Source organism: Capricornis sumatraensis, chromosome 23 (assembly GCF_032405125.1).
Source record: "Capricornis sumatraensis isolate serow.1 chromosome 23, serow.2, whole genome shotgun sequence".
In the NCBI taxonomy this organism is placed as follows: Eukaryota; Metazoa; Chordata; class Mammalia; order Artiodactyla; family Bovidae; genus Capricornis; species Capricornis sumatraensis.
The window spans coordinates 20,230,892-20,258,378 of NC_091091.1; the positions used below are offsets into that span (position 1 = coordinate 20,230,892).

Consider the following 27,487-nt stretch of genomic DNA (forward strand, 5'->3'; position numbering starts at 1 on the left):
GATGGGCATTCGGTCCCTGGGTGTGAATGATCCCCTGGAGTAGGAAGTGGTATTCTTGCCTAGAAAATTCCACTGACAGAGGAGCTTGGCGGGCTCCAGTCCATGGGGACACAAAGAGTCAGACACAACTGAGTGATAGAGCGTGCAAGTTTTCTGAATCAGTAACTGGTCTCGGGTGGGACCCAAGAGTCTGCATTTCTAACATCTCCCAGGTGGTACTGATGCTGCTGGTTTGGACCACAGTTTGAATAAAAAGGTAGTCAGGGTTTTCAAGGATTTAATACAACAATATCTGGTGTATTAAACATTGGCAGATGGAAAGTTTTCAGTTAGTGCTCATCTGTTCAATTTTCATCATCCTTACCCCACACAATATATATGTATAGAGAGCTCTGATTCCTCTGAGGATTTGAGAGTTTGAGACAGCCAAAATAGAATTCTAATAACATTAACACCTCACCTTCTTTTCTTCTAAAAAAGAAAAGAGATATGGAAAGGAAAAATGGTTAGATTGGTTGGGAATACTGGAAAGTCCTCCCTAGAAAATGGTTGTGCTTTTCACCATAGGGACCTTTCAGACAGTAACCACTGAGAGACTGATAAAGCAACTGAATACTTGGGAAAAATGGTTACAGCTACCATTTGGCTTCAGTTTACACCTTTTTCATGACTTTTGCCAAGGAAGGAAATTATTCAAAGACAATAAATACATTTTTTCATCTCATAGAGGTATGTATAAAAGTCAAGACTATGTAGGGAGGAAAACAGCAGTTTCAAAGAGGCACCATTCCATTCATGTACTATGCCAATCATTCTGAAAGATTCTACAACATATTGAATATTTAGAAATCTGACTTCCATAAAAATAATAAATAATAATTATAACCAAAACATATTAAACACTCATGATTTTAAGTGTTAAGGCCTTATACATGCATTATTTCACTTATCCTTATAATAATTCTACATGGTGGGAATGAATATGATACCTAAGACCCGTTCCCATCTTGGAACCTTTGATCTAGTTTCTCCTTTGCCTACAACACACTTCCTCAAGGTATCAACTTGGCTAATTTCCTCAACTTTTTTACATCTTTGGTCAAATCTCACCTTCTCATAGATCACTCTGTTTAATACTGCAGTTGGCCTCCTCCCTACAGTACTTCCTTTATTTCAACTTTTGACTTTCTATAATATAAATTTTGTTATATTTATTGTTTATTGCCTTTCTACCTACCCATCTTTTCTACCTTTAAACCAATCCCTATTTCCCTGCCAGAATCTAAGCTCCACAAAGACAGGGATTTTTGTATGTTTTGTTTACTGATCTATCTCAAGAACCTGAAACAGCATTTGGTGCAGATTAAAAAAAAAAATTTAATGAATACTTATTTTACAGATGCAAAAGCTGAGACAGTGCAGTCAAATGATTTGTACAAGATAATTAATCATTAGAGTCAGAATTCAAAATCAGACAGTCTGACCCCAGACTAGTACAACACTTGCTTAAGAGAAGAATAAAGAAAGTGAGGGTCAAGAATTTCTACATCTAACGTGGCACCCAGACTCTCTGATTTTCCATGTAGTTACAAGATGGATAGTTAGACCCAACCAGCACCTCTCCAGGGTGAGCCTCAGGGTGATTCAGACAGGGACAATCAGGACCTGGCACAACAATAGAGGGGTGATCTTAGAATTTCAAGCTTAATAAATCCCCATATGCAGCCATTTAACATCCATACAGGTAGCAGGTACCCTTGATATAATGTACATCATGTGCTTGGGCAGCTTTAATGAATAGCAGATGTTATTATCTATGTGTAAGCCCTAGATTGGCATTTCTCAAACTTTCCCTCCTTAGGCAGAGGAGACCCCTGTGAGAACCTGGAGATAATGCCACATTTAGCCTTCTTTGTGGTTTTATGTATATGTATGTGCTCTGATCAAGGAGATCAAATAGTCAATCCTAAAGGAAATCAATCCTGAATATTCATTGGAAGGACTGATGCTGAAGCTGAAGCTCCAATACCTTGGCCACCTGATGCAAAGAGCCAACTCATTAGAAAAGACCCTGATGCTGGGAAAGATTGAAGGCAGGAGAAGAGGGTGACAGAAGATGAGATGGTTGAATGGCATCACTGACCCAATGGCCATGAGTTTGAGCAAACTCCAGGAGATAGTGGAGGACAAGAAAGCCTGGCCATGCTGGAGTCCACGGGGACCCAGTCGGACATGACTGAGTGACTGAAATGAACTTACAAACGAAGACGCTGAGGCTCAATGAGGTACTGAGCAACTTGCCCAAGGTCACACAGACAGTAGGTGCTAAGGACCTGAACTCAGTCTGTCAGGCAGCAAACCCATGCTCTGAAATACTTCTGTAAAGAACTTAACACGGAGTTTAACACCAGAAAAGGCCCAATTAAATAAAATACACCCTTACAGGTATGTGTGTGTATAATCTTCACTTTCCCCCCACCTGCCTTGGTCATATTGCATGATTTGTAGGATCCCTGAGCAGGGATTGAACCCCAGGCTAGGCAGTGAAAGTATGGATTCGAAACCACTGGACCACTGGGAATTTCCAATCTTCACTTTCTTAACATGGAGCTTCTTTGATTCTTCAATTCTATTTTAGAAAGATCTTTTCTCTCTTTCTGTTTCTCTAATTCTTTTGCAGTCAAGCTCCATGTTATTCATGGCTCCCTTTCCTCCTTATCCTTTCCTTTTTAAATGCTCTGCAGCAGACATTTATCTAGGCATAGCTCTCTCTGGGGCCCACAAAGATTGGCTTCCTATTGTCATTCTTATTTCCTTTACCAGGAGCACCTCTCCCTTTCTATCTTCTCTTCCAGAAGAAGAATAGGCATGGCTTATAGAAGTGATCGCTGGAGGGATAAACTCTTTGCTAACTAGAAGACCACTAAGCTCCTCATGGGGAAGGCTCTTGTCTCATTTTCCCTCCCGAGTCTATCTTCAACATCTAGCACAATGCCTAATATAATACATGCTCGATACATATCTCTTGAATGAATTAATAAACAAAACACAACAGGTTTACCTCACAGAATCATTCAGTTTCTTCCTTTGATTGAAAAGGCTATAAGCAAAAGACTTGAAGCACCCACACAGTGCTTGGAGTTTGCCAAAAAAGTTCGTCAGGGTTCTCTGTAAGATGTTAAAAAACACCCAAGCTAACATTTTGACCAATCCAATATAAAAATGTTCAGTAATAGAATAGGTGCTAAACATCTGTATATTATATATCAAGACACTTCCAGAAACAGAGAGATTAGGAAGGGTCACAGAAAGACAGAAGGGGAAAGGAAACGGGAACTCAACATTTCATGAGGGCTCAATATGTTGCTGTGTGCACTGTACAAAGTGTTTTTCATGCATTACCTCATTTAATTTTTTTTTTAATTTTTTTATTTTTTTTTATTAAATTTTAAAATCTTTAATTCTTACATGTGTTCCCAAACATGAAACCCCCTCCCACCTCCCTCCCCATAACATCTCTGTGGGTGATCCCCATGCACCAGCCCCAAGCATGCTGTATCCTGCGTCAGACATAGACTGGCGATTCAACAACACTCAGAAATCCCTTGCATTCCTCATTTAATTTTAATAACAGTTTTGTGAAGTAGACATTAGCCCTAATTTGTAGATGGGAAAACAGCTCTGAAAGATTTAGTTTCTTACCAAGGCCACAACTTACTAAGAATCAGAGGGATTCTGCCCAAGCCTATTTGACTTCAGAGTCCTTGTTCTTTCTACCAAACTATAAGATGGAGCACTAGAAGTTCCTCACTTCCAAAATAGTGTTTTAAATAAGTTTTAACACTCTTGTGAATCACATTGCTTTTTTCTCCATTTTTTTTGGTAAATAAAATTTGCATTTCATTAGCACTCTTTTCTCTAAAACTGATTACCTATGTGATGGATTCTTTCAGCTTTTTCCTTTAAGCAGAATTGTTGCTTACCAAGTCACCCTAATGTCCAATCACCTCTGGAAATGTTCATGAATTTTCAAATAGATGCTATCCTCAGGGTCATTTTGCTCACATTTACTTACATTGTGTGCAAACCCATAGTTATTCTTGCAACGACTTTTTAAAATATTCATTTTTATGCCTTTAAATATAGCCAAAAGTCTAAATTATACACTTAATCTCTTAAAATTGATCTATTTAAGCCTACAGCTATATTATATGCACCATATTTCATTTTCTTACAACAGCAGAAGTGAGGACTGAGGTATATAAGTGCAGACCAAGACCAAAAAGAGAAAACTTTCTTTTCTCTTTCTTATAGGAAAGAAAGACTTTAATATAGGAATTTCTTATAGGAGAGAAAAACTTCTTGAAAATTAGATGATTTGAAGCTCTGTCTTTGATTACAAGAGGCAGGAATTTTCTAAAGGCTAACTCCCAAGAAAATTTTTCTTGCTTCTTTTATCCCATTGCCATGTCAGAAGAGAAGCTACTGAAAAAAGTTTTATGCCAAAAAATTCAGTGATGAATGTATTCTTAGAGAGCAGGCAGTCATCCTCTGTGGTTCTCAAGTTCAGAGTATCAGCATTACGTGGAGGGTGTGCTAGACCTGATTGTTGGGTCTTGATTCAGTCCGTCTGGAATGGGACTTGAGAATGTGCATTTCTCACAAGCCCCCAGGTGCTGCTGCTGCTTGTGGTGGTCTAGAAGCTGGATGCTGAGTGTGCTCTCTGGAGTTTAAGTGCTCACAGGCTACCTGCTCAATCAGAAGAATCCAGGGCAGTAGTTCTCAGTCCTCACTAAATGTCAGAATCCTGTAATAAATTTCAAAATACTGATGTCTGGGCCACATAGCTGTAATTTTTTATTCTGTTTGTCTCTGATGAGGCCTAAGCATAGAGAACATTTGGGTTTGCCTAACTTGATAAATGGGCCTTCTCTGGTGGTGTAAATGGTACAGAATGTGCTTGCCAATGCAGGAGATGCAAGAGACATGGGCTCTATCCCTGGGTTGGGAAGATCCCCTGGAGTAGGAAATGGCAACCCACTCCAGTATTCTTGCCTAAAACATTCCATGGACACAGGAGCCTGGTGGGCTACAGTCCACGGGGTTGCAAAAGAGTCAGACAGAACTGAGCACACATGTGTTCATATATAACTGGATAAATATTAACATTGAGTTCATATTTTTAAATTAATCTTTAAATTTTCTGTTATTAAAAATAATCCTAGAAGATCAAAAAAGCAGATAGCAGGATTTCAAGTTAAATATGGTGTTTATTTTTATTTTTTTTTTAATTTTTTTTATTTAATTTTAAAATCTTTAATTCTTACATGTGTTCCCAAACATGAAATATGGTGTTTAAAAACAGGCATTTCCTAAGCTCACTCCCAAAATCCCACTGAAACAATGGCAATGGGACCAAAAGAAAAAAAGAGAGAGAGAAAGGTATTAACCCAGAAGGTCTAAGAGAACAGGACAGGAAAATACAAGAGTGAAAATGTTGATATTAGAAAACAGAAGGAAGAGTGGTAACTGACTTAGCTAACTGGAGAAGGCTGAATTTTACACCTGTGAATCCTTTCAGGGAAACCCAAAAGCAGGCTGCTTCTTGCTGTGGAACCCTATAAAGTTTCAGAAGCTGGAAGCACCAGGTACTTTTGAGAATAGGGGAGAAAAGGGGCTGGAAACAAGAATATTGAGAAACAACCAGACTCTCTGATGCTCACTCTCACTCTACATCTGTGGTTATCAGAGTATGGCCAGGGACTCCTGATAGTCCCCAGTATCCTGGAAATCCATGAGATCAAAGGCATTTTCATAATAACATGATGACAATTATTTGCCATTTTCACTCTCACTTTCTCACAAGAATCTATATAACATGTGACAATGTCATTGCCCTGACATAATGGAATATGTACTTATTTATTCTTGTTTTCTAGGTTTTTCTATGATATTTTGGGGTATAAATGTGTATGCTTTCACAGGTTAATTCAACTTGTTCTCAATACTTCTACTGTGTTATTACAAGCTATTTTTATTTTACCTGCTATCATCTGCGTAACCTTAAAATCATCCAATGTTATTTTTAAATTCTAATATTTTTCTTATGCATATATGAAAATAAGAACATTTTTATCTTATTTTGCAAATAGCACTTCAAAATTATTTGAAGACTTGCCTAAATTGAAGATGATCTCACTTTTGTTCCAGATCCAGTACCCTGACATTCGCATTGTCTCCACTGATTTAACAGCACTAGTCTGTTGACATTAATACACGTTAATTGTGAATTATACAGTGAAAATAAGTAATCACATTGGGACACTTCATTAAACAATTATATAGCAAAAAAAAAATCTAGAGAAGTCTTCAAAATAACTTTCTTTTTTAAGGTTTTTTATTTTGTATTGGGGTATAGCTGATTAACAATGCTGTGATAGTTTCAGGTAGACAGCAAAGAGACTCAGCCATGCATATACATATACAGGTATCCATTCTCCCCCAAACTCCCCTCCCATCCAAGCTGCCATGTAACACTGAGCAGAGTTCCCTGTGCTATATAGTAGGTCCTTGTTGGTTATCTATTTAAAATACAGCAGTGTATACATAAATTTAGAAAAGCATCTTAAAGAATAGGTTATCATACTGCACCAACTAGAAAGATACACAAGGTAGCTAAAAGATTCATAGAGGATGACATTGCTGAATACCTGCTAGATGAAAAGTCAGTAAAAGTTAGTAAAAGAAATCACCCCAGGCTATTTCTTAACAACACATATTAAATTAAAAAATTAGCTGCAATCATGAATACAAAGTTAATATCTCTGGATATTAATATCTCAATATCTACAGATATAGATTTTTCTTGTATCTACCCAACATCAACACCAACTAATCATTGATAAATATATTCTTTCATGTGACTGGCAGTAAAATACCCTTGGTGTATTGGCACTAACACAAATGCTTGGCACTAAATACAAATGGTGATAAAATAAAGTGTTAAATAATTTATTTGACTCTCATGGTTTGGACTGGGAAAACTATTTGACTCTTGGACTAATGGTACAAAAGCAACAGTGAGCCCAAGAGCTTAATACAAATCAAGGCAGGAACATCAAATTGTGCTGGTGGTCAAGTCACATACTTACAATAAAACAAAATGTCAGTTTTACTTAATAATTCCCTTGATAGAGTAATAAAACATAAATTTTATTAAATTTTAACCTCTGAGTATATATTTTGGAAACATTCTATATGACTAAATGAGAAATATTCATAAAAGATGTCACTTTCACAGCTAATTATGATAATGGTTGTCTCAAAGATAAACAGTTAATGATTGTTTGGGTTGCAAATTGAATTGGTCATTTTTTTTCATGAAGCAAAATTTTTACTTGAAAGAGTGACTGACAGACAACTTATGGTTATTCAGATGGGTACTTAGAAGATATTTTTCTCAAAATGAAAAAAAATAAGTCTGTCACCTCAAGGTAAATAACTGACAGAACTTGTTGGTGATTATAAAGTTTGAACTGTTAAGTGAAAATTAGAATTTTAGAATATTTGTGTCTGCCACCATGAGGTTGTCAGCTTCCCAAAACTTAAAGACTTTTTCTGATTAGGTCAGGGGTGATATTAACAAGCGTGCTTTTTGATATTCCATAATGAAATGTGTCAGCACGTGTCACAACCTAACAAAACAGTATTTTCCAAATGATTAATGCATGATGTTAAAATTATTCTTGGGTAAAAGATGCATTCAAAATGCAAAACCAGAAAATTTATGCATCAGAATATGAGAATTTCATAGATATGGCTTCATAATCCATCCACATTGCAACTAACCTTTAAGAAACTATCACTTATTGAATTTTGGTATAGTATCTGAGAACAGCCACAATAATTTGAAAAGGGCTATTTAAATACTCCTCCTTTTTAAGCTACATACTTCTGTGAGGGCAAATTGTGTGCATAATTTTAAGCCAAAAAATATATTGCCACAAAATATATGGAAGATATAAGAATCTACATATCTTCAATTAAGTAAAGTCACTCAATCATGTCCGACTCTTGTAACCCCATGGACTGTAGCCTACCAGGCTCCTCCGTCCATGGAACTTTCCAGGCAAGAATACTAGAGTGGGTTGCCATTTCCTTCTCCAGAGGAGCTTCCCAACCCAGGGATCGAACCCAGGTCTCCCACAATGCAGGCACACGCTTTACCATCTGAGCCACCAGCTAGGCAATAAAGAGATTTTCGAGAATATAAAATAATGCCACTCTTCTCACTAACTTTTTTGGGAAATATAGTTATTTTATTATATATATATATATTTTTTTAAATATAAATTTATTTATTTTAATTGGAGGCTAATTACTTTACAATACTGTAGTGGTTTTACCATACATTGACATGATTCTAACACAGGTGTACATGTGTTCCCCATCCTGAACCCTCCTCCCACCTCCCTCCCCATCCCATCCCTCTGGATCATCCCAGTGCACCAGCCCCCAGCACCCTGTCTCATGCATCGAACCTGGACTGGCGATTCATTTCACATATGCTAATATACATGTTTCAATGCCATTCTCCCAAATCATCCCACCCTCACCCTCTCCCACAGAGTCCAAAATACTGTTTTTGCTGTCTTGCATGCAGGGTTGTCGTTACCATGTTTCTAAATTCCATATATATGCATTAGTATACTGTATTGGTGTTTTTTTTCTGGCTTACTTCACTCTGTATAATAGGCTCCAGTTTCATTCATCTCATTAGAACTGGTTCAAATGTATTCTTTTTAATGGCTGAGTAATACTCCATTGTGTATATGTACCACAGCTTTCTTATACATTTGTCTGCTGGTGGACATCTAGGTTGCTTCCATGTCCTGGCTATTATAAACAGTGCTGTGATGAACATTGGGGTACACATGTCTCTTTCAATTCTGGCTTCCTCACTGTGTATGCCTAGCAGTGGGACTGCTGGGAAAATATAGTTATTTTACTTAAAAAATACATAATTTGTGGTAAATAGTAATGAATTTATTTTAAAATAAATGTTTTTACAGCAATCAGAGCAGAAAAAGAAATAAAAGGAATCCAAATTGGAAAAGAAGAAGTAAAATTTTCACTGTTTGCAGATGACATGATCCTCTACATAGAAAACCCTAAAGACTCCACCAGAAAGTTACTAGAGCTAATCAATGAATATAGTAAAGTTGCAGGATATAAAATCAACACACAGAAATCCCTTGCATTCCTATACACTAATAATGAGAAAGTAGAAAAAGAAATTAAGGAAACAATTCCATTCACCATTGCAACGAAAAGAATAAAATACTTAGGAATATATCTACCTAAAGAAATTAAAGACCTATATATAGAAAACTATAAAACACTGATGAAAGAAATCAAAGAGGACACTAATAGATGGAGAAATAAACCATGTTCATGGATCAGAAGAATCAATATAGTGAAAATGAGTATACTACCCAAAGCAATTTACAAATTCAGTGCAATCCCTATCAAGCTACCAGCGATATTTTTCACAGAACTAGAACAAATAATTTCAAGATTTGTATGGAAATACAAAAAACCTCGAATAGCCAAAGCAATCTTGAGAAAGAAGAATGGAACTGGAGGAATCAACTTGCCTGACTTCAGGCTCTACTACAAAGCCACAGTCATCAAGACAGTATGGTACTGGCACAAAGATAGAAATATGGATCAATGGAACAAAATAGAAAGCCCAGAGATAAATCCACACACCTATGGACACCTTATCTTTGACAAAGGAGGCAAGAATATACAATGGAGTAAAGACAATCTCTTTAACAAGTGGTGCTGGGAAAACTGGTCAACCACTTGGAAAAGAGTGAAACTAGATCACTTTCTAACACCGCACACAAAAATAAACTCAAAATGGATTAAAGATCTAAATGTAAGATCAGAAACTATAAAACTCCTAGAGGAGAACATAGGCAAAACACTCTCCGACATAAATCACAGCAGGATCCTCTATGATCCACCTCCCAGAATTCTGGAAATAAAAGCAAAAATAAACAAATGGGATCTAATTAAAATTAAAAGCTTCTGCACAACAAAGGAAAATATACGCAAGGTGAAAAGACAGCCTTCTGAATGGGAGAAAATAATAGCAAATGAAGCAACTGACAAACAACTAATCTCAAAAATATACAAGCAACTTATGCAGCTCAATTCCAGAAAAATAAATGACCCAATCAAAAAATGGGCCAAAGAACTAAGCAGACATTTCTCCAAAGAAGACATACGGATGGCTAACAAACACATGAAAAGATGCTCAACATCACTCATTATTAGAGAAATGCAAATCAAAACCACAATGAGGTACCACTTCACACCAGTCAGAATGGCTGCGATCCAAAAATCTGCAAGCAATAAATGCTGGAGAGGGTGTGGAGAAAAGGGAACCCTCCTACACTGTTGGTGGGAATGCAAACTAGTATAGCCACTATGGAGAACAGTGTGGAGATTCCTTAAAAAATTGCAAATAGAACTACCTTATGACCCAGCAATCCCACTGCTGGGCATACACACCGAGGAAACCAGAATTGAAAGAGACACATGTACCCCAATGTTCATCGCAGCACTGTTTATAATAGTCAGGACATGGAAACAACCTAGATGTCCATCAGCAGATGAATGGATAAGAAAGCTGTGGTACATATACACAATGGAGTATTACTCAGCCATTAAAAAGAATACATTTGAATCAGTTCTGATGAGATGAATAAAACTGGAGCCGATTATACAGAGTGAAGTAAGCCAGAAAGAAAAACACCAATACAGTATACTAACACATATATATGGAATTTAGAAAGATGGCAATGATGACCCTGTATGCAAGACAGCAAAAAAGACACAGATGTGTATAACAGACTTTTGGACTCAGAGGGAGAGGGAGAGGGTGGGATGATTTGGGAGAATGGCATTGAAACATGTATACTATCATGTAAGAATCGAATCGCCAGTCTATGTCCGATGCAGGATACACCATGCTTGGGGCTGTTGCATGGGGATGACCCAGAGGGATGTTGTGGGGAGGGAGACGGGAGGGGGGTTCATGTTTGGGAACGCATGTACACCCGTGGTGGATTCATGTCAATGTATGGCAAAACCAATACAGTATTGTAAAGTAAAATAAAGTAAAAATAAAAATTAAAACAAATAAAGTCTCTATTTTAATTATAATACAGTGGGTATCTATAAATATGATCCACTATGCTTCATAGTTGAGAAACTATCCCATTTCCAAGACAGCAGAGCATTGGAGGTTGAGCTAGAGTTAAGACCATCAAACAGAGTTGAGGTGAAACAAGAGGACTGAGTGAAAGGCTACACACTAACAATGAGATATCCAGCTTCTTTCTTAGATGTGAGGGTGCTAGCAGATATATACTTCCAAGTTCTCAGAAGAGAATACTTTTCTGGAAAAACTAAATTGCACATGAGAAAAGACCAACAGATAAGAACATTTAGGAGTCCCGTAAAGTAAAAACTCAGGCAGATCACCCTAAACAGACGTCCAACTAGCTAAGAAGAAATGTTCATGGGCAAAAATGATCCAATCAGTTTTCATGCCTCTCTCTTAAATAGGAATAGAAATTTAAGGATCATTTTACATTCAAGGAAAATCTTTAATGTGAAAGACAAAAACAAAATAAAGAAATGAGGAAAGGAGGGAAGAATATAGAGGTAAAAAAGTTAAATGAAGAAACAATAAGAAAAACTATCAGAGAAGAAAGGAGAGGAAGAAATGGAGAGAGGGAGAAAGAAAGAGAAGGAAAGAGAGTGGGAAGAAGGAAGGAAAAGGGACAGAAAAATAGGGAGGGAGGAAGGAAGAAAAGCGAAAGTAAGAAAAGAAACAAAATAAACACAACTAAAATTGATAGAAGCATTCAGAAACAAGGAAAGAAGCTATAAGAAGCCATAAAAAGGAAGCTTTGATGTAGTACATATGCACAATTGAATATTACTCAGCCATAAAAAGGAATACATTTGAGTCAGTTCTGATGAAGTGAATGAACCTAGAACCTGTTATATAGAGTGAAGTGAGTCAGAAAGAGAAAGATAAATACCATATTCTAATGCACATATATGGAATCTAGAAAAATGGTAATGAAGAATTTATTTACAGGGTAGCAGTGGAGAAACAGACATAGAGAATAGACTTTTGGACATGGGGGAGCGGAGAGGGTGAGATGTATGGAAAGAATAACATGGAAACTTATGTTACCATATGTAAAATAGATAGCCAATGGGAATTTGCTGTATGGCTCAGGAAACTCAAACAGAGGATGTGTATTAACCTAGAGGGGTGGGATGGGGAGGGAAATGGGAAGGAGGTTCAAAAGGGAGAGGATATATGTACACCTATGGCTGACTCATGTTGAGGTTTGACAGAAAACAACAAAACTGTGTAAAGCAATTATCCTTCAATAAAAAGTAAATTAAAAAGAAAAAAAGGAAGCTTTGAGGAATAAAAAGTGTTTTGAAAATCAGAAATATGATAACAGAAATGAAAATTTCAACAGAAAATTTAGATGATTATGGAGATTTAACAGAAAACAGAAGAAAAAACAAGAGAAAAATATATAAAAATTAGACTACTGTTTGTATGATCAAACCAGTCAATCTGTAAATCAATCCTGAATATTCGCTGGAAGGACTGACACAGAAGCTGAAGCTCCAATACTCTGGCCATCTGATGCAAAAGGCTGACTCGTTGGAAAAGACCCTGATGTTGGGAAAGACTGAGGGCAAGAGGAGAAGCACGTGGTAAAGGATGAGATGGTTGGATGGCATCACTGATTCAAATGAACATAAGTTTGAGCAAACTCAGGGAGATAGTGAGACAGAGAAGCCTGACTGCTGCAGTCCGTGGGGTCACAAAGAATTGGACACAAGTTAGACACTGAACAATAAGACTACTGTTTGAGGAGTTCTGATATCTGACTAGCGGAAGTTGCAGAGAGAGAGAGAGCACACACACAAAATAATAATAATAAAGGAAATCGTCAAAGAAAAACTTCAGAAAAATTTCCCTAAACTGAAGAGCATGAGTTTCAGATTGATAGGGTTCACCACATACCTATTAACAGAATAAAGAGAGTCACACACAGGATCACTGAGGACAGAAAGAAGATTTTAGTAGTACTAACAGAGAAAAAACAGGGCAAATAAAAGGACTGGAAATTTAAAAAGCATCCGATTTCTCAAAAGTTACAAGAAAACTAGAATAAGATGGAGCCAAAGCATCAAAATCCAAGGGAAATCATATTCATCCAAAATATAAATCAAACTCTAATACAAGGTCTCAACATGTTTACCTCTCATTTATCTTTTCTCAGGAAGTTCTTGGGAAAAAATGTTCCACCAAAATGGGGAGTGAACTTCATAAAAAGGCATGGATCCAACAAATAAGAGAGCCAAAAGGAATCCCTAGGATGATGGTAAAGGGAGATCCCAGGACAACAGCTGTGCAGGAAGCACGGAGATCAACTAGTCCAGATGGGACCAGAGGAGAGAACGCTCCAGGAGAACATCTCCAAGGACGAGATGAAACTGATGGCTACCTGGAGTGTTTGCACAAAGAGCAAGATTTACCCCTCTGGTACAGAGTTTAGGAATGAACTGGGGAAAGACTAAGGGAAATTAAGTAAATGAAAAAGAGTTATTAACTGCAGGAAAACAAAAAGTTGTGGAAGAAAGAAAATGTAATCATTGCACAAACATTCTCTTCTGCAAGTCATATTTACATAGCAATAAAACTGTGATCACTGAATTCTGATCTACCCAATACTTAAGACATAAAATATTGGAGGACAGGGAAATGTAAGTATATTTCAGTGTGTAAGGAGTGAGGGAGATGTGAGAGCTAAACTCTTATCCTTTGTAGTAGGAAATTGATAATATTTAAATTGGAAAAAATTTAAAATACCATTAGATTGTTATTTAGAGATATGGAAACAAATATCAGAAATGACTAAAATTCTGATGATTGCTTCTGGTGAGGGGGAGTTGGGGTTGTGAAGGGTAGAGCTGGGTACTGATGGTCTTTATTATAAACAAAAATGCAATACACAGCCCTATTATAGAAAAATTGGAAATTACAGAAAAGTAAGATGGCCATAAGTGTTCCTATACTCTCCATGTCTAAAGGTTAATACTGTTAACGTATCAGTGCCTTTCTTTGAATTCTGTGCATTTTTACATTATTGAGGTATGAATTGTACATTTTGTATCTTATATTAGTCACTTAAAAGCATTTTACCATTTTTCATAATTATTTTCACAATATATTATTTAATAACATATATTCAGAAAACTAAGATCATGGCATCTGGTCCCATCACTTCATGGGAAATAGATGGGGAAACAGTGGAAACAGTGTCAGACTTTATTTTTGGGGGCTCCAAAATCACTGCAGATGGTGATTGCAGCCATGAAATTAAAAGACACTTACTCCTTGGAAGGAAAGTTATGACCAACCTAGATAGTATATTCAAAAGTAGAGACATTACTTTGCCAACAAAGGTCTGTTTAGTCAAGGCTATGGTTTATCCAGTGGTCATGTATGGATGTGAGAGTTGGACTGTGAAGAAAGCTGAGCACCAAAGAATTGATGCTTTTGAACTGCGGTGTTGGAGAAGACTCTTGAGAGTCCCTTGGACTGCAAGGAGATCCAACCAGTCCATTCTGAAGGAGATCAGTCCTGGATTTTCATTGGAAGGACTGATGCTAAAGCTGAAACTCCAGAACTTTGGCCACCTCATTCGAAGAGTTGACTCATTGGAAAAGACTGATACTGGGAGGGATTGGGGGCAGGAGGAGAAGGGGACGGCAGAGGATGAGATGGCTGGATGGCATCACCAACTCGACGGACGTGAGTCTGAGTGAGCTCCAGGAGTTGGTGATGGACAGGGAGGCCTGGCTTGCTGTGATTCATGGGGTCGCAAAGAGTCGGACATGACTGATCGACTGAACTGAACTGAACTGAATATATAATATTATTTATTTAGGTATAAAATTTTAGGCGTTTTTCCAATATCTTATTATCAAAGATTTCAAATAGAAACAGAAAGAATTGTATAGTGAAAACAACATATGCACCACCTAGGTTCTATAACATTTTGCTCCATTTGCTTCATCATACATTTATCAATATATCCTTCTATCCATCCACTGATTTATTTTATGTTTTGAGGCATTTCAAAGTAAGTTGTAGACTTTAGTACACTTTATCCTACACACTTCATCAGACATACCATTAACTGGAGTTCAATATCTATATGGTTCTTTTTCTTAAGTAAATTTCACATATAACTATCTGCACAAAACTTAAATGTTTATCATCTGATGAAGTCTGACAAAATCATACATAGTCCTGTGTAACTCAAATCCCTATCAGAGTATTAACAGAGGCCGTTAATTTTCTAATTTTCAAAATCTATTCCAGGAATTCATATAATTGGAATAACGCAAATGTGCTGCTTTATACAAGGCTTTTTTCCCCCTGTTTAGCATAATGATTTTGAGATTCATTCATGTTAAGAAGTGTATCATTACTTTGGTTTTTGATCTTGCTGAGTACCATTCCTTTATATGAATATACAACTCTTTATTAAATCTACTCTATGCTGATGGACACCTGTTTCTAGTTTTTGTCTAACATTAATAAAACCATTATGAATGTTCATATAAAAATTTGTGTGGCATATTTTCACTTCCTTTGGGTAAATACCTAGCAATGGAATTGCTTTTTCATAGGATAGGTATATTTAGAAATTGCCAGATATTCCAAAATGAACCAGATATACTTTAATGATATTAAGAATTTTAATGTGTCATTTTTGATAAGTTGTATTTTTCAAGGAATTTGTCCATTTCAGTTATCAAATTTGTTGGTATAAAGTTCTTCATAATATTATTCTCTTATTATACTTTTCATATCTATGTGATCTACAGTGAGAATCCTTCTTTTATTCATGATACTGGAAATTTCTGTTCTATCTTTTCCATTCTCTTGCTTTCTACCTGCCCCTCAATCTCTCCCTGTCAGTTTTCAAATCTGTTCACCTATTCAAAGAAACACTTCCTGTTTATAAATTTTCTATTTGTCTATTTTATATTTTATTGTTTTTTGCTTTTACTTTTGTAATTTTCTTTATTTTACTTAGTTTGGATTTAGTTTGTTCTTTTTCTAGTGTCTTAAGATAGAAACTAAGGTCATCAATATCAATGCTTATTCTTTTCTAATTTAAGCATATTAGAATATAAATTTCCCTCTAAGATCTGTTTTTACTAAATTCCACAAATTTTGATAAAATATACCTTCATATTTATTTTGAAATATTTCCTAATTTCTCTCATGATTTTTCCTTTGATCCATAGATTATTTTAAAGTGTGTTATTTAATTTCAAAGTATTTTGGTGTTTTATAGATATTTTTATTACTGATATCTAACTTAATTTCTTTGTCATCAAAACAGGCACATGAGAAGATGATCAACATTGCTAATTATTAGAGAAATGCAAACTACAAAACTATCAAACTACAAACTATCAAAACTACAATGAGGTATGACCTCACATTGGTCAGAACAGCCATCATCAAAAAAGTCTGTAAATAATAAATGCCAGAAAGGGTGTGGAAAAAAGGGAACACTCCTTCATTGTTGGTGGGAATGTAAATTGGTGCAACCACTATGGAAAACAGTAGGCAGTTTCCTTAAAAACTAAAAATAGAGTTACCATATGATTCAGCAATCCCAGTCCTGGGCATGTATCCAGAAAGGATGAACATTCTAATATGAAAAGATACATGAACCCCAATGTCCATAGTTGCACTATTTACAATAGCCAAGACATGGAAGCAACCTAAAGGTCCATCAACAGGTGACTGGATAAAGAGGATGTGTGTATTCACACATGTGTGTATCTCACACTGTGAAATATCACTCAGCCTTTAAAAGGATGAAGTATTGTGAAATATTGTCATTTAAAACAACATGTGTAGACTTAGAGATTATCATACTGAGTAGTCAGACAGAGAAAAACAAATATTATATGATATATCATATGTGGAATCTAAAAAATAATACAAATGAATTTATTTACAAAATGGAAACAGTCTCACAGACATACATAGAAAACAAATTTATGGTTACCAAAGAGGAAAGTGGGGGAGGGATAGGATTCACAGATACACACCATTATATGTAAAATAGATAAGCAATAAAAATATACTATATAATACAGGGAACTGTATTTAGCATTCTGTAATAATCCATAATAAAAATAATTAGAAAAAAAAATATATATAATGAATCACTTTGCTGTATAACTGAAATTAATAAATGGTATTGTAAATCAATTATATTTCAATTTAAAACTTGTACATGATTTCAATCCTTTCAAATTTAAAGAGACTTGTTTTTACAGATGAGCATATATTATCTATCTTTGTTGAATGTTCCATGTACACTGGAAAAAATGTACATTCAAATGCAGCCCACAACTGTTAGTTAGGTCAAGCTTAATGATGATACTATTCAATCTTCTTTATCCTTCCTGTTTTTATTTTAATCTGGTTGTCCTATTAATTACTGAAAGAGATGCTTTAAAATCTCCAGCTGTGACAAGAGATTTATCTATTTCTCTCCTTTTGTTCTTTTAGTTTTTTCATGGGATATTTTGAATCTGTTATTAGGTATTGTATTAGTTTTCTATTGCTGTTCTAAACAAATTATCACAAGCAATGGCTTAAAACAATTCAAATTTATTATCTTACAGTTCTGTAGGTTGGGCTTGCCTGGTGGCTCAGCTGGTACAGAATCCACCTGCAATGCGGGATACCTGGGTTCCATCCCTGGGTTGAGAAGATCCCCCAGAGAAAGGAATGGCTACCCACTCCAGTATTCTAGCCTGGAGAATTCCAAAGAGTCAGACATGACTAAGCGACTTTCACTTTCTGTTCTGTAGGTTAGAAACTAACATGGATCTCACTGAGTTAAAATCCAAAGTGTTGGGAAGGTTGCATTCCTTCTGGAAGTGCTAGGGAAGAATCCATTTCCTTGACTTTTCCAACTTCTAGAGGCTGTCCACATTGCTTAGCTCATGGCCCCCTTCTTCCATCTTCAAAAGCAACAATAGCAGTCAAATAATTCTCACATCACATCACTCTGACTTTCTTTTCTGTGGTTAAACCTTCCTATGCCTCCTCTTTTCTGACTGCCTCTTTCATTCTACTGCCTCTACTGCCTCTAGTCATTCTTGGGTCCATCTGGACAATCCAAGATAACCTCCATAGTTTAGGTCAGCAACCTTAGTTCTATCTGAAACTTTAATTCTAGGAATACAATTTCACAGTCTTCTTAAACACTGTATTCAGTTCAGTTCAGTTCAGTTGCTCAGTCTTGTCCGACCCTTTGCGACCCCATGAATCGCAGCACGCCAGGCCTCCCTGTCTATCACCAACTCCCGGAGTTCACTCAGACTCATGTCCATTGAGTCAGTGATGCCATCCAGCCATCATATCCTCTGTTGTCCCCTTCTCCTCCTGCCCCTAATCCCTCCCAGCATCAAAATCTTTTCCAATGAGTCAACTCTTCGCATGAGGTGGCCAAAGTACTGGAGTTTCAGCTTCAGCATCATTCCTTCCAAAGAAATCCCAGGGCTGATCTCCTTCAGAATGGACTGCTTGGATCTCCTTGCAGTCCAAGGGACTCTCAAGAGTCTTCTCCAACACCACAGTTCAAAAGCATCAATTCTTCGGCACTCAGCTTTCTTCACAGTCCAACTCTCACATCCATACATGACCACTGGAAAAACCATAGCCTTGACTAGATGGACCTTAGTCGGCAAAGTAATGTCTCTGCTTTTGAATATACTATCTAGGTTGGTCATAACTTTTCTTCCAAGGAGTAAGCGTCTTTTAATTTCATGGCTGCAATCATGATCTGCAGTGATTCTGAAGCCCCAAAATATAAAGTCTGACACTGTTTCCATATCTATTTCCCATGAAGTGTTGGGACCAGATACTATGATCTTCGTTTTCTGAATGTCGAGCTTTAAGCCAACTTTTTCACTCTCCTCTTTTGCTTTCATAAAGAGGCTTTTTAGTTCCTCTTCACTATTACTTCACTTTAAAAAAATCTGGAACAGTGTAACTCCATTTACAGCATCCTGCCTTCATCATCTTTTGTAGTATTATTGCCATGTATTTTCACTCTATGTATGTTATAATCCCCATACTCCAATGTTACATCTTGCATGAGTCAGGTTTTTTTAATAAATTAAGAGATAAAATATTTATCTATAAATTTATACATTCCAAAGCATTTCATTATTTTTTGAGATCCAACTTTCATTTTGATGCTATCTGAAGAACTTCCTTTATTATTTTTGGGGCTCCAAAAATCACTGCAGATGGTGACTGCAGCCATGAAATTAAAAGATGCTTACTCCTTGGAAGGAAAGTTATGATCAACCTAGACAGCATATTCAAAAGCAGAGACATTACTTTGCCAACTAAGGTCCATCTAGTCAAGGCTATGATTTTTCCAGTAGTCATGTATGGATGTGAGAGTTGGACTGTGAAGAAAGCTGAGCTCCGAAGAATTGATGCTTTTGAACTGTGGTGTTGGAGAAGACTCTTGAGAGTCCCTTGGACTGCAAGGAGATCCAACCAGTCCATTCTGAAGGAGATCGGCCCTGGGATTTCTTTGGAGGGAATGATGCTGAAGCTGAAACTCCAGTACTTTGGCCACCTCATGCGAAGAGTTGACTCATTGGAAAAGATTTTGATGCTGGGAGGGATTAGGGGCAGGAGGAGAAGGGGATGACCGAGGATGAGATGGCTGGATGGCATCACTGACTCGATGGACATGAGTCTGAGTGAACTCTGGGAGATGGTGATGGACAGGGAGGCCTGGCATGCTGCGATTCATGGGGTCGCAAAGAGTCGGACACGACTGAGCAACTGAACTGAACTGAACTGAACTGATTATAGTATTTCTTGTAGCACAGGTCTGGTTGACTTTTGTTTGCCAAAAACATCTTTGTTTCACTTTTATTTTAAAAAAATATTTTTTCAGACAGAGAATTCTAGCTTGACTTTTTCTTTAGCACTCTTTAGAAGATGTAGTTCCACTGTTTTCTGTCTTCCATTGTTTCTGATGTCAAGTTAGCCATCAGTTGTGTCTTTGTTCTCTATGCTGTCATTTCTGTCTGAATACTTTGGAGATTTTCTTCATCCTTTTGTTCTCAACAATTTTATTATTATGCCCAGGTGTGATTTTCCTTGTATTTATCCTTCTTAGGGCTTGCCTAGCATCTTTGTTCTATAAGTTAATGTTTTTCACCAAATTTGAGAGAAGTTCAGCTTTGGCTTCTTAAAGGTTTTATGCCCCATTCTCTCTCTCTTGTCCTCAGGATTCTAACTGCATAGATGTTACTTGATATTGGCAATGAGGCTGCTGAAACTTTGATAATTTTCTTCCAATATTTTCTCTGTTCTTAAACTATATAATTTCAAATGATCTATATGCAAGTTCACTAACCCTTTCTTCTGTATTTTCTAATCTTTTAGCAAGCCCACCCAGAGAGTCTTTCATTTCAGTTATATTGGCCATGCTGCATGGCTTGTAGGAACTTAGTTCCCTGACCAAGGATCAAATCCATGCCCCTTGCGTTGGAAACGTGGAGTCCTAACCACTGGACCATCAGGGAATCCCCATCATTTCAGTTATTATTCTGTTTTTCTTTAATAATTTCATTTGGTACTTTTACATATATACTGTTTCCATGTTACTGCCAATATTCCCCTTTGTATTCACTCAAGATGGACATTTTCTCTTAATTATTTGAATATATTTGCAATTGCTTCTTTAAAATCCTTGTCAGCTAATTCTATTATCTGGGTCATCTCAGGGTTTCTAGTTATTGTTCATTCTTGGCCATGGGCCACATTTTTCTGTTTCTTTGCATTCCTAGTAATTTTTAAATTGTAAATTGTATATTGGAAAGTGCGGATGATATGCTGTAGAGATAGAAGAGTGTTAGTTTGGGATCTAGTAGGCAGTTGGATGAATATCTGGTCTTGTGGCAGCTGCAGTTTAGAATTTGTTAGGGTGCCTCTAACAATTTATATTACACATGTTGGTTACACATTAGACTTAAGGCAAATCCTTAGTCCTGGGACACAGACTTTACTCCTGGGCATAAGTCTTTTAGTTTTCACTGGAAAGCATGAGCTGTTTATCAGGCCCCTCTAAACTTGTGAGATTCAAATTTTAATCTCTGTCCCTCATGTGACAGACAGCAGCTGAAAGTTCTGTTCAACATTTTCAGACTTCCAGCTGTTGTTTTTTTACCAGGCTCCTTGGAGTCTCCCTTATATATGTACAGTTCAGAAATTAGGCAAAGATTTTAAAGAAAGTTTATTTGCATATTTGGTGTGTTGCCCATAGCTTCTTCCTTATGAGATTTCTACCTTTTGACTCCTTTTTCCAACATCTCAAGCCAATATGACCATGTATTTATTTTGAGTTTAAAGACATCTCATACTGTATGGATTCTTAAGTAACCACAGATCTCACCAGTGTCATTCACTTCTTTCAGGGATTGAATAACTTCCTCTAGCTCTTTGATCTCTCTTCTGGGTGTGTGTGTATTTGTGTGTATTTCTTTATTGATTGATATTTGTTGTCCAGATTTATCATTGGTATTTGACATAAGCTATTCCACCGTTCCTGTAATCCTAACTTCATCTCACTAACTTTTTCTGGGTTTTTGCCATGGTTTGGTGGGCAGAACAAATCATCAAGTTGTGTAAATCCAAGAGCATGAAAGGCCAAATCAAAATAGTCTAACTATAGACTTATTTATTTATGACTTCAGATTCAGAGTTCTGGTTGTTCAGGCTCCAAGCTCAATATCTCAGTACCTTTGGCTACCAACAGACAGACGTATATCAACAAATTCTATGCTCCTTTTCTTCCTGACAATGACTCTTGATTTACTTTACATTATTAAGAAATTTTCACCTCAGCATACTCAGGGTTAGAGAAACATGGCATTTGGCGTTTATTTTCACTGAGTCCTTCTAGCCAGGATTTCTTAGAATTGTTCTGTGACTATCCCAAGTCTTGACTAAGGAATAAATGGCAGAGACAAGGTACTACTTGTTGTCCCCAAATGAGTGTTGATCCTAGAGCCAAAAGAAATGCAATCCCATGCCTTCTTTGGGGGTATTTTTAGAGTAGCTACAATTACACGATATTTATCTTGAGAGATGGCCAATATTTTTTAAAAATAGCTAATAAACTGTATTTGCAAAAAAAATTATTTTTCCTTAAAAAAAATACTTTGCTCACTTCACTGCATTTGTACTATGAGTACAAGTACTATTTGTACTTGAGTAGGGGAGAAAAAATTTCTCTGATCCCTCCCTGTCAGCCATGATAACTGAACAAGCCCTACATTCTTATCCACTAATTTTTGTACACTGATCTCATTGCTTCTCCTTAAATACTATAAAGTCTTCATTCTTTAGTCTTTATGCTACATTATCCAGATAGCTTTTGAAGACCCTGAAGAGGATTTTATCTACCCCACCCCACCCCCCACCTAGAATGTAATGGGCTTCCCTGTTGACTCAGTGGTAAAGAACCTGCTTGCCAATGTAGCAGACTCAGGTTCAATCCCTGGGTTGGGAAGATCCCCTGGAGCAGGAAATGGCAACCCACTCCAGTATTCTTGCCTGGGAAATTCCATGGACAGAGGAGACTTGCAGGCTACAGTCCATGGAGTCACAAAACAGTTGGACATGACTAAGCAACTAAACAACTATAGCAACTAGAATTCCAGTAAAGGATCACTGACTGGTTACTAAAGCAGTACCAGTTAAGAGGAGCCCACGGAGTGAGACAGACCCAGCTTTGAATCCAAAATCTGCCACTTCTTTGTAATCTTTGGATTTTATACACCTTTCTCTAAGTTGTAGAAAAATAGGGATAAAAACAGTCCTGATCTCATTTACTTGTTTCGAGGATCAGATGTAGTAATATACATTAAAATTTCTACCACATTGTTATTATTACTATCCTTGTTGTTATTTTCTCCCATAGTAAATGCCCAATTAACAATTGTCCAAATAAGCACTTGTTGAACTGAATAAGCATTATTTTGGTAAAAGATAAAACACACAAATTACAAAAAACGGTATGAAATAAACAGTAATTGTAAGTTATGGTAAGTACTATGGAAAAACAAAGACAGAGAATTAAATAGGAATTCTATTTTAGATAGAATCATCAGGGAAGGCCTCTTGAAGGAGATGACACATAAGCTGAATCTTAAGAGATGAGAAGGAGTCAGCTACACAAAAAAAAAATGAAGAAAACAACATTCCAGGCAGAGGGAATGATACATACAAAGTTCTTGAGGCAGACATTCATGTGAATCCTCTACAAACTGAAAGACCTCACCAGTGCTGTGACAGAAGGAGTACAGGCAGGGTGGGATCAGAAGAGAGCCGTGACCAGACGTTAAGGGCCTTAAAGGCCGGAGTAGAGAGTCTGAGAGTCTGGCTTGTGGTCTACACACAAAGGGAAGGAACTTGAGGGAATTTAAGCAAAGGAATGACAAGATCCTCAAACCCACTCAATCCAAGGCTCACAAAGACAAACCGAAGGAGATAAGAATTTCTGGAAGTATTTGGAACTTCTTGTTTACAGAAACTAAGAATTTAAATGGAGAATAAAATATTTTTCATTATGATTAAAGTTATTGATTGCCAACAACCAAAAATTCTTTTAGGATACTTAATAAAATTATATTCACTTTTCTTTGTTTCATAACTGTCATGAATCCTAAGGGATTCTGTGACCCACTTAAAAACGAAGGACAGACAGAAGGAGTAAACATGCTAAGCAGGCAGGATTAGAGTAACTCAGAAAGATGGCCGTAGCTGACAGCTATGAGGGCCCAGAATGGGAATGCATGTCTGAGCTGTGAGGATCACATTAGATGAGAGGTGATTTGAAAGATGCTATGTGACAGATCTCTTACAGAAACGAAGGGCAGGATTCCAGTATAAAATCGGTGAGACACTGTGAGATGCTGGACATTCCAGCACAAATTCCGTAAGAGGACTTAAAGAAAATTTAAATTTATGTATCAGATAACTATCTTTACCAGTCAAGCTACCCTCGAGTAACAGGTCTCTGCCATTGTAAGCTTATTCCCCAGAACATTGATCCTTTCTCAAAACTGCTCTCTCTCTCTCTTTATATATGTGTGTGTGTGTGTGTGTGTGTGTGTGTGTGTACGCACGCGCGCACACACGCGCACATGCATGTGTTTTACTTGCTTCGTATTAGTGACTCTCTTGGTACTAAATAAGACTACTGCCATTAATATAATGAAGTGTTTCTATTTTCTTATGATATATTGCATAATTAAAACTATTTACTCTCTTAAGGAAATTTATTCCCCCCGAAAGAGCTTAGCGTGGCATGCTTAGATTCCCATAACCTATACACTAATGAAAGGTTAGTTTAAAAGTGTACACAACAGCTAAGCTTTCCAAAATGTTACCCTGTTTTTGTTTTCGTTTTTGGAAACAATAAAATTATATTACTATGAGAGCCTATGTATCATAATAATAACTTTGGAGTTAATTTAAACTATTTTTCTTGGAGGATGAAGGATAGTTTATTAAATATCAGTTATAACTTCATGACCACTACTAATCTTTCATTTCACAGCATTTGGAAATAAGTAAGAGCAAAAAAGGTGAATACCTACTGTTGCCAGGTAACTGCATCCACTGTGCTTCCTGCCACCTTCATGAATCTGTAAGAAACGGAAGAAACAAAGATGTTGCAACTTAAAGTAAGCCATATCCCCAGGGATGAAATAAGCTGAGACATAGATCAGGCCAATTCCTGGGCAACTGTGCTTTCTGAGAGGGCCCACCTCCATGGTCTATCCATAGCCTTTGAAGGTCAAAAGGTACAGAAGGTGAAAGCAATCACAATTCTAGCTCTCCATACATCCTTTACCACCTGGAAATCAGTACTCCAAGATAGCATTATATCTATGTCTGTTTTCCCAATCTCATGCCTGATGGCTCCCACATTGCTTTCCCTGTGATCACCACCTATCTTTTCCATCTCCTATTTTCTGAGGACTTTGAGATCTACTAAGAAACAAACAATAACATTTTCCAAGGAAGACAGCATAACATATGCCTTTGAAAACCCTCTCTTCCTATAGAGAAAATGGGAAAACGCAGTTTACTTATGTAAGTATAAGTCGCTCAGTTGTGTCCGACTTTTTGTGACCGCACGGACTGTAGCCCACCAGGCTCCTCCATCCATGGGATTCTCCTGGCAAGTATACTGGAGTGGGTTGCCATTCCCTTCTCCAGGGGATCTTCCCAATCCAGGAATTGAACCTGGGTCTCCTGCACTGAATGCAGATTCTTTACCATCTGAGCCACCAGGAAGCTCATGTAAGTATGGTGGTGGTTTAGTCATTCAGTCGTGTCCGACTCTTTGTGACCCCATGGACTGTAGCCTGCCAGGCTCCTCTGTCCGTGGGATTTTCCAGGTAAGAGTACTGGAGTGGGTTGCCATTGTTAAATATGCAGTAGTGATGGACTGCCACACCTGTCTGAGTGTAGAAACTTGAGCACAACATAGAGAAACTTAACCATTTCTGGAGCAGTTAAATAGAGAACTGAGTTTCCCAATCAGCATGCTCAGCTGCTTTCCTGACAGGCACTCAGCAAAGTCTTGCTAGCAACTCGCCACCCTCCTGTGCCCTTTGAGGTTCCATCAGAAACACTGGGCCAGAAGAAAGCACCCAAGGCCTCACAGATTCCGTGTTGTCATTGTTGTTGTTTAGTCCTTCAGTCGTGTTTGACTCTTTTGCAATCCTGTGGACTTAGCTAGCCAGGCTCCTCTGTACATGGAATTTTCCAGGCAAGAATATGTTTCCTACTCCAGGGCATCTTCCTGATCCAGGGATCGAATCCATGTCTCTTGAGTCTCCTGCATTGGCAGGTAGATTCTTAACCACTTGCCACCTGGGAAGCCCAACTGGCTAGAGAAGTAGTATTTCTAGACATCCTAAACAGCTCTTTTTTATGGACTCATGCCACCCCTTCTGGGAGTACTTCTTTTGGAAGCAGGACACAGGTAGCCTCTGCTTTTGGAGCCCATGGATTTCTCTTTCTCTTCTCCTCTCCTTTCTCTAGCCCAGAAAAATCGCTTGAATCTGGGAGAGTAGCTCCACTCTCCTCACTATTTCAAGCTCTATGCCCAGAATTCTTTCTTTAAAATTCAAAAGCCAGAAAGGCTTGTACATTCTCTTCTCCATCTTTTCATGTCCCACCCCGGAGCCAATAAGTACACAATCAGCTCTCTGCTTGAATAGAGAGGAGGAAAATGGAAAAGTCCAGGGAGAGGGGAAAACAGATTAGGATCCAAAATACTATCCCTGTCACATATGCACTCTAAGCTGCAGAGACCAAGTAGGAAAACCCAAAAACTAAGAAGGGCAAATGAAACTGAGTACCCCCTTCCCAGGATATTTCAGAAATTAGAAAGCCTAGACAAACTTAGACACAAGTGTCATTAAGTTTGGGGTTGGCAAAAATGTTTGTTTGGGTTTTTCTATAAGGTGTTATAGAAAAGCTAAATAAACCCTTTGGCCAACCCTGCGTGTCTGTGTGTTTACATGGGCTTTACTCTTACAAAATTATTTCTAAAATCTCTGAAAAGTAAAATCATCTCTATTTACATACAAAAATGACCATAATGAAAATTACACTGACATTTATAGTGCTTTCTCATTAAAATTTTTTTCAGTTTTCTATGTGTATAATTTCACATAACTCTCAAAACAGCCCTGGTAGGCAGATATTTCTAATAATATAGTGGAGGTGGCTAAGTCACATAGAGGTTATGTGACTTGTTCAAATTCATACCATAATGCAGACTAAATTCAGGTTTTCTGATTCCAAATGCTATGTTCTTTTCAAGCTGTTTTCACTAAGGCCAAGAAGTACATAACAACTCTAAAATGCAAAAAAAAAAAAAAAGTTGAATTTTTGCCTTGAGAAAGCACTACCCTATATTTTTTTAAAAAGTAAAAAGGCTTCAGCACCTCATTTGCTTGTTGACTTCCTCTCACAGACTTGAGCATTTCAGTGTTATCTGTAAGGCAAGGAATGTACTGGAGCAAAAGTGTCGAAAGGTGACTGAGTCAGAGCCTCTGCTATGCAACAACCACAGTAAAGCTGAAAAGACAGACAATGAGACAAATAAGCTAGAAGTGTCTTTGTGCTGCGCTACTGATGTGAACTAACTCCTGGGGCAGAGCAGTCACGGGAGTAGCTAGCTCTCCCTTCAATGGTGTTAAAAGAGGGATA

General features: G+C 37.3%; 1 protein-coding gene across 3 annotated transcripts in view; it reads right to left on the minus strand.

Annotated features, from left to right (window-relative positions):
• Nucleotides 1-27,487, minus strand: part of HPSE2 (heparanase 2 (inactive)) — a 685,113-nt gene that overhangs the window by 220,305 nt on the left and 437,321 nt on the right. For all 3 annotated transcript variants that reach the window (XM_068961588.1, XM_068961587.1, XM_068961586.1), the window contains one exon: nt 24,856-24,903. In XM_068961588.1, the coding sequence (XP_068817689.1) occupies nt 24,856-24,903 (48 nt within the window). The remainder of the gene's footprint in view (nt 1-24,855; nt 24,904-27,487) is intronic.